Source organism: Pan troglodytes, chromosome 6 (assembly GCF_028858775.2).
Source record: "Pan troglodytes isolate AG18354 chromosome 6, NHGRI_mPanTro3-v2.0_pri, whole genome shotgun sequence".
Lineage (NCBI taxonomy): Eukaryota > Metazoa > Chordata > Mammalia > Primates > Hominidae > Pan > Pan troglodytes.
Genome location: NC_072404.2, coordinates 156,100,405 through 156,117,635, shown reverse-complemented (window position 1 = coordinate 156,117,635; position 17,231 = coordinate 156,100,405). Strand labels below are relative to the sequence as shown.

General features: G+C 36.8%; 1 protein-coding gene across 5 annotated transcripts in view; it reads left to right on the top strand.

Moving 5' to 3' along the window:
* Positions 1-17,231, top strand: part of BRAF (B-Raf proto-oncogene, serine/threonine kinase) — a 197,973-nt gene that overhangs the window by 161,490 nt on the left and 19,252 nt on the right. For 4 of the 5 annotated variants that reach the window (XM_009454360.5, XM_016945457.4, XM_054656323.2 and 1 more), the window contains 3 exons: positions 7,674-7,720; positions 8,510-8,628; positions 12,486-12,617. In XM_009454360.5, the coding sequence (XP_009452635.3) occupies positions 7,674-7,720; positions 8,510-8,628; positions 12,486-12,617 (298 nt within the window). Of the gene's footprint in view, positions 1-7,673; positions 7,721-8,509; positions 8,629-12,485; positions 12,618-14,459; positions 14,542-17,231 lie in introns of all 5 variants that reach the window. The other variant, XR_010158687.1, reaches the window with a different exon arrangement.

Below are 17,231 nucleotides of genomic sequence, written 5' to 3'. Positions count from 1 at the left end.
TTGTAGGTCACTAAGGACTTGCTTTATGAATCTGGGTGCTCCTGTATTGGGTGCATATATATTTAGGATAGCTTGCTCTTCTTGTTGAATTGGTCCCTTTACCATTATGTAATGGCCTTCTTTGTCTCTTTTGATCTTTTTTGGTTTAAAGTCCATTTTATCAGAGACTAGGATTGCAACCCCTGCCTTTTTTTGTTTTCCACTTGCTTGGTAGATCTTCCTCCATCCTTTTATTTTGAGCCTATGTGTGTCTCTGCATGTGAGATGGGTTTCCTGTATGCAGCACACTGATGGGTCTTGCCTCTTTATCCAGTTTGCCAGTCTGTGTCTTTTAATTGGAGCATTCAGTCCATTTACATTTAAAGTTAATATTGTTATGTGTGAATTTGATCCTGTCATGATGATGTTAGCTGGTTATTTTGCTCGTTAGTTGATGCAGTTTCTTCCTAGTCTCGATGGTCTTTACATTTTGGCATGGTTTTGCAGTGGCTGGTACCACTTGTTCCTTTCCATGTTTAGTGCTTCGTTCAGGAGTTCTTTTAGGGCAGGCCTGGTGGTGGCATAATCTCTCAGCATTTGCTTGTCTGTAAAGTATTTTATTTCTCCTTCACTTATGAAGCTTAGTTTGGCTGGATATGAAATTCTGGGTTGAAAATTGTTTTCTTTAAGAATGTTGAATATTGGCCCCCACTCTCTTCTGGCTTGTAGAGTTTCTGCTGAGAGATCCGCTGTTAGTCTGATGGGCTTCCCTTTGTGGGTAACCCGACCTTTCTCTCTGGCTGCCCTTAACATTTTTTCCTTCATTTCAACTTTGGTGAATCTGACAATTATGTGTCTTGGAGTTGCTCTTCTCAAGGAGTATCTTTGTGGCGTTCTCTGTATTTCCTGAATCTGAACGTTGGCCTGCCTTGCTAGATTGGGGAAGTTCTCCTGGATAATATCCTGCAGAGTGTTTTCCAACTTGGTTCCATTCTCCCCGTCACTTTCAGGTACACCAATCAGACGTAGATTTGGTCTTTTCACATAGTCCCATATTTCTTGGAGGCTTTGTTCGTTTCTTTTTATTCTTTTTTCTCTAAACTTCCCTTCTCGCTTCATTTCATTCATTTCATCTTCCATCACTGATACCCTTTCTTCCAGTTGATTGCATCGCCTCCTGAGGCTTCTGCATTCTTCACATAGTTCTCGAGCCTTGGCTTTCAGCCCCATCCGCTCCTTTAAGCACTTCTCTATACTGGTTATTCTAGTTATACATTTGTCTAAATTTTTTATTATTTTCATTAAAAAACACTTGTGGGGTCCCTCCCTTAATCCTGCTTCCATCTTCAGTTATTACCTCATTCCTCTTCTTCCTTCGACAGTAAAACTTCTCAAAAGACTTGTTGGTATTCACTGTCTAATTGCTCTCCTTCCTTTTTATCTTGGACCCCACTCAAACCAGGCTTTTGCCCCTGCTGCTCCAGAAAACATCTTTTTTTTTTTCTCTCTCTCTCAAGGAAGAGTCTCACTCTGTCCCTCAGGCTGGAGTACAATGGCATGATCTCAGCTCACTACAACCTCCGTCTCCAGGGTTCAAGTGATTCTCCTGCCTTAGTCTCCCAAGTAGCTGGGATTACAGGTGCACACCACCACACCCAGCTAATTTTTGTATGTTTAGTAGAGACAGGGTTTCACTATGTTGGCCAGGCTGGTCTGGAACTCCTGACCTCAAGTGGTCTGCCCATCTTGGCATCCCAAAGTGCTGGAATTACAGGCATGATCCACTGTGCCTAGCCAGGAAACAGCGTCTTAATATGATAGTTACTGGTGGCCTCCATGTTGCTAGATCCAGCAGTAAAATTCTCAGTCCACAGTTTATTTGACCTGTCAGAAACATCTGATACAGTTGATCACACACTTCTTCATGAAACAGGTTCTTAATCCCTTGTTTAATTGTGTTCTTAGTTTCTTGCTGCTCAGAATGTGGTCTGAGTAGCATCTGTACCACCTGGGAGCCTTTTAGAAATGCTAAGTTTTAGATACCACCCCAGACCTGAATCAAAGACTGCATTTTAACAAGATCCCCAAATGATTCGTGTCCATATTAAAGTGTGAGAAACACTGCTTTCAAGCATATTCTCCTGATTACCCTTCTACTCACTGTCTACTCCTCAGCTGGTTCCTCCTCTCCTTCTTTGGTGTTTCATGGTTGGACAAGTCATTTAAAATACCTGTAATCAGGGCCAGGTGTGGTGGCTCACGCCTCTAATCCCAGCAGTTTGGGAGGCCAAGGCAGATGGATCACTTGAGGTCGGGAGTTCAAGACCAGCCTGACCAAAATGGTGAAACCCCATCTCTACTAAAAATACAAAATTAGCTGGACGTGGTGGTACTTGCCTGTAATCCCAGCTACTTGGGAGGCTGAGGCGGGAGAATCACTTGAACCCGGGAGGCAGAGGTTGCAGTGAGCCAAAATCGTGCCATTGCACTCCAGCCTGGGTGACAAGGGCAAAACTCCGTCTAAAATAAATAAATAACCTATAATCAGAACCAGCAATACAAAGTATTATCAAGGATAAAGAACAACTGGAACTCTCATACATTGCTGGTAAAGATTTTAAATGATACAGCCATTTTAGGGATCAGGCAGTTTCTTTTAAAGTTAAATTTACCATTTGTGCAATTCTAATCCTACCTAATTACCCAAAATAAATGAAACCATCAGTCAACAACAAAGACTTGTATATGAATACAGCATCTTCTTCATATTTGCCACAAACTAGGAACAACACAGTGTCCAATAAGTAAATAGATAAGTTGTGATATACCCATACCCTGTAACACTGCATGCAGCCAGTGCATGAATCTCACAATTGTTTTGCTGCGCCTAAGAAGCCAGGTGATTCTGTTTATATGAAATTTGAGAAAAGGCAAAATTAATCTGTAGTGACAGAAGTCATTATCAATGGTTTCCCAAGCCTAAAGGGGGTGTTATTAATCGCAAAAATGTATGAAGAAACTTTCTGGGGTGACGGATATTCTTTATATTGATTGTGACTGGTCATTACACAAGTGTATGTGTGTGTTGAAACTTTTAAAACTGTCCATGTAAAATGGGTGCATCTTGTGTGTAAACTGTACCTCAGTAAATTTCAGTTTTTAAAAGTGAAAAATACCTGATGGCTTACACCTATAATTCTAGCACTTTGGGAGGCCGAGGTGGGAGGATGGCTTGAGCCCAGGAGTTCAAGACCAGCCTGGGCAACATAGTGAGACCCATCTATACAAAGCAGTTTTTTAATTATCCAGGCATGGTGGCGCCCACCTGTAGTCCCAGCTACACAAGATGCTGAGTTGGGTGGATCTCTTGAGCCCAGGAGGTTGAGGCTGCAGTGAGCTGTGATCATGCCACTGTACTCCAGCCTGGGCAAGAGAGCAACACCCTGTCTCCAAAAAAAAAAGTGAAGGAAACTTAAAAAATCAAGGTAAAAATAGAATTTAGGCCACTATGGAGCATAACTTTAAAATATGTGAACTTTACCTATTCGATATTTTAATTATTTTTAAAGTGATAAATGATTACTGACTACAGAGAAGTAACAGAATGCCATTCTCGTTAATCTTACTTTCCAGGGTTGTAATAAGGGAGCAGAGGGCATCAAAGTATAAGGAAGGCTGTAATTTGGCACTGTCACCACTATCATACCTACCAGTCCAGGTGGTCACCCAAGGAGAGACTCATCTTGCTGCCTAAAGTCTGATGAACCTTTGTAAAATTGTGCAGTATTAGGTGAAAGAGGGCTGACATGCAAATGTCTAAGTAGGTCAGTTCTGTGTTACCAAGAGTTTAAAATACTTGAAAATGGCAGCAGACTTAAGTGAGAGATGCTAGTGGCTTTTACAAATAAGCTAAGCTGATAAATTAGCCAAATGGCATAGCAGTATTATCAATGGGCATTTTAATGATAATCTCTCATTGTTTTCTTAAGGATAAGATCAAGTGATGTAACATGAATGACAGGATTTAACTGGGTTCATACTGGATGAATGATCATACCTGAAGACAGCAAACTATAATGAGATTCCTATCCTCAGTCCTCTCTTGAATATAATTACATATTTAGAAGTAACTTATGTGAGGAATTATTAGCATGCCGATCTTTAAAAATCTCCTTTTTTCAGCTCTCACGTAAGACTCTTGAAACAAGAAAATAAAAATAACCTATGTTTTATTAAAGAAAAATGAAGCAGGCAAGAAAAAACCGACTTTTTTAGTGAAAGCTAAAGTTTTAATCTGAAATTATAGACCATGTCTACAAAATTTAAAATCCTAAGGCTGGGCGTGGTGGCTCACGCCTGTAATCCCAGCACTTTGGAAGGCTGAGGCAGGCAGATCACGAGGTCAAGAGACTGAGCCCATCCTAGCCAACATGGTGAAACCCCATCTCTACTAAAAACACAAAAATTAGCTGGGCATGGTGGCGCGCGCCTGTAGTCCCAGCTACTCAGGAGGCTGAGGCAGGAGAATCACTTGAACCTAGGAGGTGGAGGTTGCAGTGAGCCGATATCGCGCCACCGCACTCCAGGCTGGTGACAGAGTGAGACTCTGTCTCAAAAAAAAAATCCTAGTCAAGTCCAAAAAAAGAGAAATATACAAGTATAAGATGGGGAAAATGTTTTATAGGAGCAATTCAAGAATAATTATTCTAGGATTGTAATTGAATATAATCCTTTTTGTGCCCTTTTTTAAAAATTCTATTTATTGTCATAAATTTTGACCCAGCAGCAGGAAGCATGTAATTGAATATGATTTTAATTGGACTCAGTAGCATGACTTTGGCTGCCATAACAATCACAATAATGTCTGATTTAATGTTGTATGCCCACCATGTGGGAGATGAAGATGAGGATCTCACCATAGTTTGTGTTGGTTAGATCCAATCTGAAGTATTGCTTTTAATTTGGGGCACCACATTATGCTCTGTAAGAATGTGGAAAAGCTGAATCTTGGATAAGAGCCTGAAGTAGTGTGAGAAGAAATTTTACCAGATGATTTTGTAGCTCTAAGATTAAATGGTTCTATAGGTGGACACTTTTTCTTCAAGGAATGAGACTGTTAAGAGAAACCTATCAAGAGAATGTGTTGTTCCTTTGGTTGATAGCATATTTGTTCTTTCCTAGTACTTCTGTAAACCTGTAATGCTCTCCTTAACATCTTACCAAGGAAAGAGGGAGATCCAATCTAATTATCCTAATTAATGGATTGACTTCTGTGTCATATATGGCAAAGTAAAGTTGATATATTCTTGTTCCCTTCCCTACTCCCAAACAGTTATGTGAGTTATTTGTTTTCTGTTATTTTTGTTTGGGTTTTTTTTTTGGCATTTTCCATTGTAACTGGGTGGTGCTTAGGAAATTACATTTTAGTGTCCCCCTATATAGAATTATTTAGGGTAGTGATTACTGTGAAACATTATCTTATGTAGGGATTGGGTTGTGTCTCATCCCATTTCTCTAGCTGGGGGATTAGACCCCCTTTTCCTTCCAGCCTTTCATTCTACAGACCTGGACTTCTACTCTTTGCTGCTTTTGTTACAGAAGGATTACAGAAAGAGAATTATTCAATGAGATAAAAATTAAGAAAGCAGTTTGTAAGTTATAAAGGATTACACAGGTATAAAGTGTTGTTTCAGGTTGTATTTTTATGCAACTCGGCCTATAACAAATTTATGCTATATAACTTCTATGCTGGGTATATCACTAGTTCCCCAATTACATTTATATCTTGTTAATTATCTAGTGCTTTCCTGGTCAGAAAATTTCTCTCCCCACTCTCCCCAGTTACATTTCTGTCTACTCTATTCTTGCTATATTCCTCTGCATCAAATTTGTTGAAAGGATTAACACCATCCCATGGAGAACACCTTTATCTTCCCCTCTTTTATCTTCAGCATGCCTCTGTATTTTGATATGGTCGAAGCCCATTTGTTTTTGTTTTTAAGTCTTGCAGGAAAAAGAACCTCCTTTCAAAGACCAATACCTTGGCTGTATACTAGATCCCAGGTCTCTCTGAGTGCAGGACCTAGCTCCACCAACCAACACCATCATCATTTATCCCCCTTCCTTTCTAATGGAGACAAGATCTCACCATCTTAAAGCTTTGATTGGGGCCCATTTATTTCCACCAGTTTTTAACTTTGTATGTCACTGCAGAACTTTGTAAGCAGTGAGACCTATAACCGAAATAACATTTTCTTTCAATGAAAGAGTGACAATATGATGTAGAACACTGAGCCTAAAGTCATGACAAGATAATTTTCAATTGTAGTAAATGCTATGAAGAACGTAAACTGTGATATGAATAGTAATTGGAGAAGGGATTACTTTAGATAAATAGTAATTTGAAATGAAAATTTTATCTAGAAAATACTTTAAAAATTTTGATATTGGGAAGAATGAGGACGTTTAAATGAAGATGAGAGAGCATGAATAATCTTGGTTATTTGCAAATCTTCCATTTTTAACAGTGTTTATTGCATGATTTTGATTATACCATTTGGATTTTAAATTCTCATTTTAAGGTAAAACTGTCTAATGATCATTGTCAGATTTCAGAAGTGTCATATAGCTATTCTCTCCGGTATTCAATTAAGAAAAATAACCTTGACTAGCACATTATATGCATCTTACTGTAGTTGATTCAGTAGACATGTATTGAATACTTACCACACATACCAGGCACTGTTCTAGGCACTGGGTATACAAAGAAATAAACAAGACACAGCCCTTTTGAGACAGGAGGATCTCTTGAGCCCAGGAGGTGGAGGTTGCAGTGAGCCAAGGTCGTGCCACTACACTCCAGCCTGGGTGATAGAGCAAGACTTTGTCTCCCCAAAAACAACAACAACAATGCTGCCTTTTACTTCAATGAATGTAGCTAAAGCAGTTTTTAGGGGTAACATAGATGATTTTAAAGTTATCGTTGACTTTAAAATAGACCTACTATGGCCATTTTAGAGAAAGTTTTCTCCTCACTAGTTTTAAGAAAATATTTTAAGAGTATATGACAACTACCTTTAAAAATAGTTTTAATTACCAAACTGCATGTTCTAGTCCTAGTAGTTTACATTCCAAATAGAAGTGAACATAGGCACGTTGAAAAAACACATGAATCAAGCCATTATTATGACAATTACTACATAAGTTGAGCAGTGAAAGAGCACTTTCAGTTCGGTTAGTCATGGGAAAGCTTCACTCAGGAGTTAGAATTTGTATTCAGTTTTAAAGGATGGATATGAATAGGTGGAAAATAGAACGAAAGCTAACTTGGAGGGTTGGGTGTAGGAGGGGAGCACTGAACACAGTGGTGGGATTAAATATCAAGGTATATTTAAGGGACATGGATAAATAGGCTTGACTGGAGTGAAAGGTTTGTATTGGTAACTAGTAAAAGATAAAGCAAAGTGTTTTAATAGAAAACAAGATTTTGACTGTACCATTATAGTGATATGTTCCTATAATCTTAAATTCATTTACAGTCTATTTTAATATTCTGTGAAGGGTTTATCACAATGTACTATTTTCAGTTGTATCATGATTCTAAATAAGTCTTTACACCCCTAAGTATGTTCTGTAGATTTCGAGGCCAGAGTCCTTTAGCCCTACTCAGGTTAAAATGATGTTTTGTTTTTCAGTTACTTACACGCCAAGTCAATCATCCACAGAGACCTCAAGAGTAATAGTATCCTTCCTGAAATTTGTCTGCGAAGTTTGAAAACATCCTGACTTTTTCTTCTGCATTTTGTCTTCACATTATGTAAAAACAGTTTTCATGCTAAATTCGATATACTGTAAAGAGAGTTAATAAAGGATTGTGCATGCATGTATAGGAGAGCAGGATACCACAGCCTGCTTTTGGTTTCTCGACAACTGAACATTACAAGAAAATCTATCAGAAGTCTTTACAATAGTAGGAGTTTTTGATTGCTTGCTTACATTTTATCAGCACTATAAAACTGATAGTTTTGTAGCTATTAGTCCCTTTCAGACCTCTGACCTTGCTCAGTGGTAGTTGAGATATAACTGAAGACTCTAAATTATATAACAATGAGGTGAGAAAAACATAATATTTCTCTTCCCTAAGTGCAGACTAAGATACTGTCTGCAGCATCTTCATTCCAATGAAGAGCCTTTACTGCTCGCCCAGGAGTGCCAAGAGAATATCTGGGCCTACATTGCTAAAATCTAATGGGAAAGTTTTAGGTTCTCCTATAAACTTAGGAAAGCATCTCACCTCATCCTAACACATTTTAAGCCCCAAAAATCTTAAAAGCAGGTTATATAGGCTAAATAGAACTAATCATTGTTTTAGACATACTTATTGACTCTAAGAGGAAAGATGAAGTACTATGTTTTAAAGAATATTATATTACAGAATTATAGAAATTAGATCTCTTACCTAAAATCTTCATAATGCTTGCTCTGATAGGAAAATGAGATCTACTGTTTTCCTTTACTTACTACACCTCAGATATATTTCTTCATGAAGACCTCACAGTAAAAATAGGTGATTTTGGTCTAGCTACAGTGAAATCTCGATGGAGTGGGTCCCATCAGTTTGAACAGTTGTCTGGATCCATTTTGTGGATGGTAAGAATTGAGGCTATTTTTCCACTGATTAAATTTTTGGCCCTGAGATGCTGCTGAGTTACTAGAAAGTCATTGAAGGTCTCATCTATAGTATTTTCATAGTTTCCAGTATTCACAAAAATCAATGTTCTTATTTTTTATGTAAATAGATTTTTTAACTTTTTTCTTTACCCTTAAAACGAATATTTTGAAACCAGTTTCAGTGTATTTCAAACAAAAATATATGTCTTATAAACAGTGTTTCGTATTTTATTCTTAAATAAATATGAACCCTTAAAACGAATATTTTGAAACCAGTTTCAGTGTATTTCAAACAAAAATATATGTCTTATAAACAGTGTTTCATATTTTATTCTAAATTGTTTAAAGTATTTTGTGTTCAAAATGTTCTGTGTACCCTGTTGGAAAAAAAAAAACAGGTATGCAATTTAAGGCAGGTGTGATCCACAGCCATTATTATGGTTTTGCTAAGAGAACTACTCCTTTTAACAGAGAAGCTGTTTCGCAATCTTATTTAAGCCTAAATTGGAAAGTTACTTCCTTTAGACTAGAAAGAATCTCATAATTATTGGGCAGCTGGAAGAGGAAAGACAAAAAAAAATGAGAGGTAGATTAACAGCCTTGTGCTGTCTTGCATAGCTCTTTCTTTCTTCTTGTTTTTTGCTTTGTGGAAAAGAAGAAAGAGAAGTTCTAAAAGAAGGGAACAAAAACTTCTGTGCATTGCAGCAAGCTGTGGAAAGCTCAGTCATATGAATCATTCCCTAAAACAGCATTCTGAAAAGGGTCCCTCACACCGTTTTAGAGGGTCCACAAGATCTTCCCTTTGTGAGACAAGATTTTCTTTATATCCTTCAACCAAAACAACACATTGCAACAGACTGAGTGCAAAAGCAAATATGAGAATCCAGCTGGCTGCTGTTAAGCCAGACATTGAAGAGAATCACAGGCCACGCATGGTGGCTGGAGTCCATAGTTCCAGCTACCTGGGAGGCTAGGGCAGGAGGATCACTTGATCCCAGGAGTTGACTGGCCTGCTCAACATAGTGAGACCCCATCTCTAAACCATAAAAGGAGGATAATTGTAGTACTATTCTTCTTACTAAACTTTTTTTTGATAATAGTTATTTTTCATTAAAAATGAATGATCTGTGTTAACATCTACTTGTTATTATTTTAGTAGTTAAATGAATTACTAGTTTAATTTCTCCATTAAATTTTAATGGTAAACATCCACAGATATAATCTACCTAAACAAAAGTTCTTTAGCGTCCTCAATAATTTTTAAGAGTGAAAGAGTCCTGAGACCAAAAAGTTTGAAAAACACAGCTCTAAGCTGAATACAGCCTTTCCAAAAGTCTTAGTGCAATTCTAAGCTTTAAGTAACTTAATCTGCACTAAGACTTTCGGGCATCCTGCTGGAAACAGAAAAGTTGTAAGGGCTTTCAAAGCCACAAACTTTATGTAGCAGTCTCCAGAAAGGGAAGTCCAAGATAGGACTCCCAAGTTTGTCAAAATAAACCTAGAGTTAAATTGAGCTATGATTTCTTATGACAGTAAGTGGAATTAGGGCAGGTGGCAAGGTGGAAGAGGGGACATTGGACTTAGAAGATCTGTATTCTGGTACCCTATTTGGCCATTAACCTGCAAGTTTCTTAACCTCCTCTAAGTCTTCATCTGAAATGTTGAGTTGGACTAGTAGATTTCCAATGCCCCTTTTTTCTAAGATTCAGTGACTGGAGTTAGCTAGATTTTTTTCATTATTTAACATATGTTTAACTTTTAATTAATAATTATAAGTGATAGAAAAATTAATAACTATAATCTGATGTCAGGCACCTTTATTAAGGCATACACACCTTGTGAAAAACATGGCAGTGTATCCTAAAAAGATGAGGGAAAACAGATTTTAAGTGCTGAAATTGCAAAACCTAAAATTATAAACAATTGTCATGTGCTTTTAAAGTATGTTAATTTTTGACTATGTGGGAGAGTTAGGCTCAATCAAGTCTCCAGTTTTGTCCTTACTTTTTCAAAAACCTTAGTTTATACAGTTTGTAGATTATTATACATAAAGTTTTATATTTTCTTACAATTAATTTTTTGTTGATACCTGTGTAAATGGGTTTCTCCTTTATTCTTCCATGCTGAGTTTTAAGACGAGAGAATAATAGCCGACAGTATCCTTTATTGTTAAACCAATCCTGGGTTGATACTGCCCTCAGAAACAAATATGGAACATCCGTATCATAGGAGAGAAGAGTTTGGTCATAACTAAGGCTGTGTGGTCCTTTGAATTATATACAACGTTCTTGTCAACTTTGTTTTATTTGTATCTTAGGAGAGAAAGAAACCTTTGTGAGAGTTTTTACAAATTAAATCACTAAATTGAAGATTCGTCATGCATTTCTTAAAATAGGTGACATGCAACTTTTCATCAAACTGTCTGCCAACAACAGTGTGAGATAAAACTAAATTTAAAAAAAAAAGTTCATCTGATTTCTACTCCATCTCTCACAAACATTGGTTCAGGCTTTGAACATTATACCTTTGCCATACCAGCCTCTCAGTATTCTGGCTTGCTTATTACATCACAGTTATATGTGGTTTATTTTGTACTGTATTACTAAAAGCAACTATGAACAAAATGTATGACAAAGCGAAGTAGATACAACCTTCTCCTTCACTTCCATCCTCTCACGCTCTTCAGGACATCCCACAGATCTTCCATCAGTGGTTCTCAACTTTGGTTGGACATTAGAATCATCTGGGGAGCTTTAAAGACTAATTAATGTTTGGGTCCCACCCCCAGACTCTGTTACGTTGTGTGATTGGACTGGAGTGTAGTCTGGACGTTGAGGGGTTTAAGGCTCCACGGGTCATTCTCATTTACAGCTGTTGCTCAGTGCCATTATTGCCTCTCCTTGTGAGATGCCTGCCTTACCCAGAGCAATAACCAGGAATCTTGTCCCAGGTCTTTCAGTCATTTTTGCAGAGTTAGTACCACTTTTGCTGTCAAATTGACATTGTCACAAACTTTTCATTAATATACTGCCATTTCGATTCCTTCCAAATGAAACAATACAGAAGACGCAAGGTGAAAGAATAACTCTTTTAAGCTAATATTTAACCAACTGTTTATTGTATTTCATGTAAATAAGAAACCTAATTGTGCAATACAATGACTGAAATGTGTAAAAATGTAGCAAATATGATTGTTTCATTGCCCAAGAAGCAGCAGCCAAAAGATTCTTTATACCATCTTTTACTAAATCTACCTGCTGTCTTACTTTTGTTAATAAAGCACCCATGGCATGTTTATACCATATGCTTATTCCATAGTTTGAAAGGGGATTTGAGTTTATCAGTCCTGAAATTCTACCATTATTTTCTAAGGTGTCCTCAGATGAGAAAAGTTGTTTGTACCAATGGGAAAACTTAAATTGTAAGACAGTTACTACAGTAGTTGTGCTGCTCCTAAGCATCTTATAACCACAAGTCTAGTATTTCTTTGCTGAATCAGGAATGGGAAGTGGGAACTGATTCTAATAGGGTAAGTCATGGGAAGAATTCAGCTGGCAATGATGGTATTTTCTGCAGAAAAATTGCCTAAATAATTACTAAATTATAAAATCTTAGTAATACAATACAAAATCTCTGCTAATACTGTCTCTTTCTGAGTATGTAGAGGTTTTTTTCTTCAGCTTAATCAGTTTTATTTCTTTGACTATTAAGAGAATTGATTACATATTAGACAGGTGTTTTAATGGTAAAAGCATTGCTCTAGGAATTATAATAGGTTGTTTTTCAGTCTTTATTCAATTGAAGTGAAGAATATTTTTCTTTGTATGTTCTAACAGGCACCAGAAGTCATCAGAATGCAAGATAAAAATCCATACAGCTTTCAGTCAGATGTATATGCATTTGGGATTGTTCTGTATGAATTGATGACTGGACAGTTACCTTATTCAAACATCAACAACAGGGACCAGGTAAATATTTACCACCTCTTGGTGTTTATTTTACCGTCTGTATACAAGGCTCCAGTTGTAGAAAATAAGTGTTAACTCCTGGGTAAGCGTGAAGGATAGATTTCTTGATTTTTTGTTACCAGTTTTAGAAATCGTTTGTATACTTTTGGCAGTAATAGCAACACGTTAAGTCCTTTCCTCAGAATATCAGTCATGAATGTTACAATGGAATAAAATTCCTGATTTTCTGACTAGAAACTACAGTTACAAGAATGGATATTTCTTGACCATAGCACAATTAGAAGAATGAGCTCTGCTACTATAGCATCTGGGCATTATACTTTTCACTGTATCACAGATTGTGCTGTCAGAACAGGTACTCAGCTATGAGATCTTTATATTAAATTCTTTTAAAATTACTAAGGTTTCTTGAAATCTTTAATTTTTAAAACTAGGTAAATGGAAGAAATCATGCTTTGATTTTTCTATAATGAGAATGCTAGTAGGAGGGTAATTTTTTACTTCTTTTCCTTCCTAAGCAACTATTCCCTGTCCCTTACCTTCCAAAAGGTACTAACATAGCCTCATGGAGCTCTTAGCCTTTTCTATCTCTGCCTCAGTAAGCTCGCTTAGACTTTTAAAATTGGCCAAGAAAAGTGAATTATCTTTACTAAAATTACCTTGGATAACTACATTTTAAAAGATTTGTGATTGTGTGTGTAGAGAGATTACAACAGTTACACTGTTAATATATTAGAAAACACTAGTTGACCACATAAACTCTGATTAAAGAATATTTCGACTTTATGCTGTGATTTGCCTCAGAATCACCTGGAAATTTTGCTTAAAAATGGAGATACTGGAGCAGATTGTAATTAAATGGGGAGGGTCCAATCACCTGCATTTTTTTCTGTTTCCCAGGTGATTCTAATACAGACCAAAGTTGAGAATCACCAATCTAAAGATTTTTTTAAAAAACAGTGCAGGCTTTTTAGGTATTTCATCATAACTTCCCAACCTAATGAAATGGTAGTTTTTGTATATAAATGTTACTGCTTCATTTAAGTGATTTGTCTGTTTTGTCAAGAGCTCAGCTCTATCTTTTTTGTGCTAGCTCTGAGTAGCTTTCTCACTTCACCTATTGTGATATTGGAGAAATAATCTCTTAAGTTACCATGTACTTTGTGTGTGTACTTACTGAATCACCATATGCCCCTTACACAACAGTGGTCTTGACTGTGTTTGATGGTTTTTAAAAATGGCTACATTTCTACCCAGTTCATTATAAAACTAAATTTTAGTTGGTGTTGGCCTTTCTAACTACTTCATAGCTTTAGAATGTTGAGTCTTAGCTTTGAGTGTGTAACAACATGACTTTGGATCTGATGTTTTAAGCCTGCATGAAACTTAGATTCAGGATGGACTGAAATTTCAGCTAAAGAACATAATTGAAACATTGTACTTACTGTACTTGTGATAGATCTAGATCACTGAAATGATTGATTTGACAATGGCAGTTGGGGTAGCAAAATGGTCTCTAATTTACAAGCTTCATGTCCTCTGTCTTTTATAGTCTTATTTATTCAATCATACAGCATAACAGCCTGTACCATGTTCACTTTTCCTGTATATAATATTTTTCTGGAGGAATTATGGATTTTTAGTTTAGTTTCAGTTGATTTATCATATAGACTACAAATTAATAAAAATTTATGAACCTAAGATCTGGATGAAATTCATTTGTCAGTGAATACGTTTATCTTAGTACAATAATAAAATTATAATATAGAAACAAGTATTATCTCCAAAATACAGATAAAAGCATCCCAGAGTTCTTCTCTCATCCACTTCTTGGCATTTTAGGTGCTTTGTCCTCCATGGGAGTATAATAAATGATGTGGCAAGGGCTTACTCTCCATGAGAGGAATGTGTGACCAACAGAAGGGTAAGGCCTTTACTAGTTAATTCTTTCTAATAGTATAGTTAGAACCTTCTGGAATTTGCTAGTCTGAAACCAAGTTAAGTATTTAATGGAGAAGAAGGAGGTAAAAGAATGATGTCCTCTTACAACTACCCCCATTCTGCTTCATTACCCCCTAGTCTACTTACGTCAAATAGTACTTTCTATGAAACTCCACATTTTGAAGGGTTAACTCTGGCCATCCTCAATGAAGCTGCCCCAGGTATTGCTCCATTCATCCTTTGATTTTTCTTTTGCTATCTATAATACTTGGATCTCCATAGCTCTCAGATTAGACTTCTGTTTAAGAATCCAGAAATATTCTTTACTATGCAATGTGAATACCATTCCCCTAGACTCTCATACCCATAGTCTGAGGTGGCAGATTTTGCCTGTAAATTCAGAGCACAGCTGGTAAAGCAGTGTGATGTAATGGCAGGCCTTGGACTCAGGTAGGTAGACTAGGTCTACCTACCTCTCTGGGTATCTTTTTTTTTCTTTTTTCTTTTTTTTTTTTTTCCAAGACGGAGTCTTGCTGTGTTGCCCAGGCTGGAATGCAGTGGCCTGATCTCAGCTCACTGCAACCTCTGCCTCCCATGTTAGCGATTCTTCTGCCTCAGCCTCCCGAGTAGCTGGGATTACAGGCGCGCAGCACTACGCCCAGCTAATTTTTTTGTATTTTTGGTAGAGACAGGGGTTTCACCATGTTGGTCAGGCTGGGCTCAAACTCCTGACCTGATGATCTGCCCTCCTCAGCCTGCCAAAGTGCTGGGATTACAGGCGTGAACCACTGCACCTGGCCTTTTTTCTTTTTTCAATTACCCGCAAAATAAGGGAATTCAGCTAATAATTTCTTCCAGCTTCAAAAATCAGATTCTTTTCTAAAATAGTTCTCTTAGCTCTTTGCAAAGTAGTGTGCCTTTTTACCTTTATTCACCCTAGCACTAAAGTCTGGGAAATCACTTTGTCATCCCCCCACTCTCTTTATCATTCTAACATTTTTCTCTCTAATCACCCTGTTCTTCCCTCCTTCAGTGCATTTTCTCTTGTAAATTGGGATTAATAATGTGCTCACTTAAGTATATTGACTATACCTTTATGGCTTTCTTTCCTTGGAGTAGAAGTGCCATGTCTTCTTTGAAGAATAGATAGCATATATCTGTTATTTCAAGTGTATTGTTCCAGTTATAATTGCTGCATAACAAACCACCCAGAATGTAGTAGCTTAAAATATGAATCTGTAGGTTGGGCTTTTCTCTGTGAGGAAGATTCTTACCTGTTTCACACCGTATTGACTAGAGTAGATTTACGGGGTGTTAAAAGGATCTACCCAGAAGTGGCTCATTCATGTACCTGGCAAGTTGGTGCTAGCTAGAAGCTAGAAGCTCAGTTATTCTCCACATGAGCTTTTCCTTGTGGACCTCTTCGCAGGTCTTCAAGGACCTCTTCATTGGTCTTTCTCACAGCATGGTTGCTAGGTTCTAAGCACAAGATCTGAAGAAACAGGAAGTAAGTACTAGTCTCTTATCAGTAGGCAAATTATTTTAATAGAAAATGTTTTCAATACCAACTATATGCAAAGCACTATGGAATATAGAAGGATTCAAAATGAATAAAACAAAACCCAGGCTCTGCTCTCAATGGCATGTGCAGTTCTGTTGAGGCCGTGCTGGGGGTGATACTGAAAATGAGCAGACATGAGCTCCAGTAATACCATGGAGTGAATTGACAGGGTCGAGACACCAGGAGTACTGAGTGTGTATTGAATGTATGAAAAATCAGTCCCAGAATTTGAAGCTGGGGTATTGGTTTCGTTGCGTATGTGCCACATGAATCTTCTGTCCCTGAAAAACATCCAGGAAAAACTTCCCTTTTTTCTTCTTTCTGTTTCTTCATCAGTCAGCCTCTGCACCCCACCCCAGCAGATACTGAAAGTTTCCTGCTTTCTGCTCTGCACTAACTAAATTCTGTGGGATGTATAAAAACATGAGAGTTGTCTTTGATTTTTTTTCTCACATTCCTCCTGAAAGACTCTTGAAAAACTATGTATCTCCTTGTATATTTTTTAAGTTGGCATCTAAAAGTTTTTATCTTAAGTTTAAATAATTGCAAAGAATGTAATTTCCAGTATATTCTATTAACATTTTAAAATAAGACTACTATATTAGATACATATATATCCCTCTTTTTGAAATATATGCATCAAAATCTAAAAACCATACCGATTTTATGCCTACTAAAAAATACCGAAGCTCTTCATTAATTTCTGGAAGTTTTACATGGTTCCTTTTTTCTCTTCAAGCTATTTGTATTGTTTCTATCACAGAACTTCATCCTAATGTAACATATTTGTATGTTTTAAAGCCTTTTATTGATTACCTAAGTTACATCTCTGCAATAAAAGTATGTATATAAATTTAAATTTAGAATTTTACAAAATTGTGACTTCAAGCTCTGATTATTAATTTTTTTAATTCTGAATTACGTTTTTGTTGCAAGTAATATATAACTGATGAAAGTAGCATATAAGTTTTGATATATGGAAACATAGAACGTAAAATTATATTGGAAATATGTATCTTAATGAATGACATGGGGCTTTTCTTTTCCCTTCAATTAATGTATGTATCTGTGGATAAATACAACTTTTTTGTTAGGACACTAGATACTAAGAC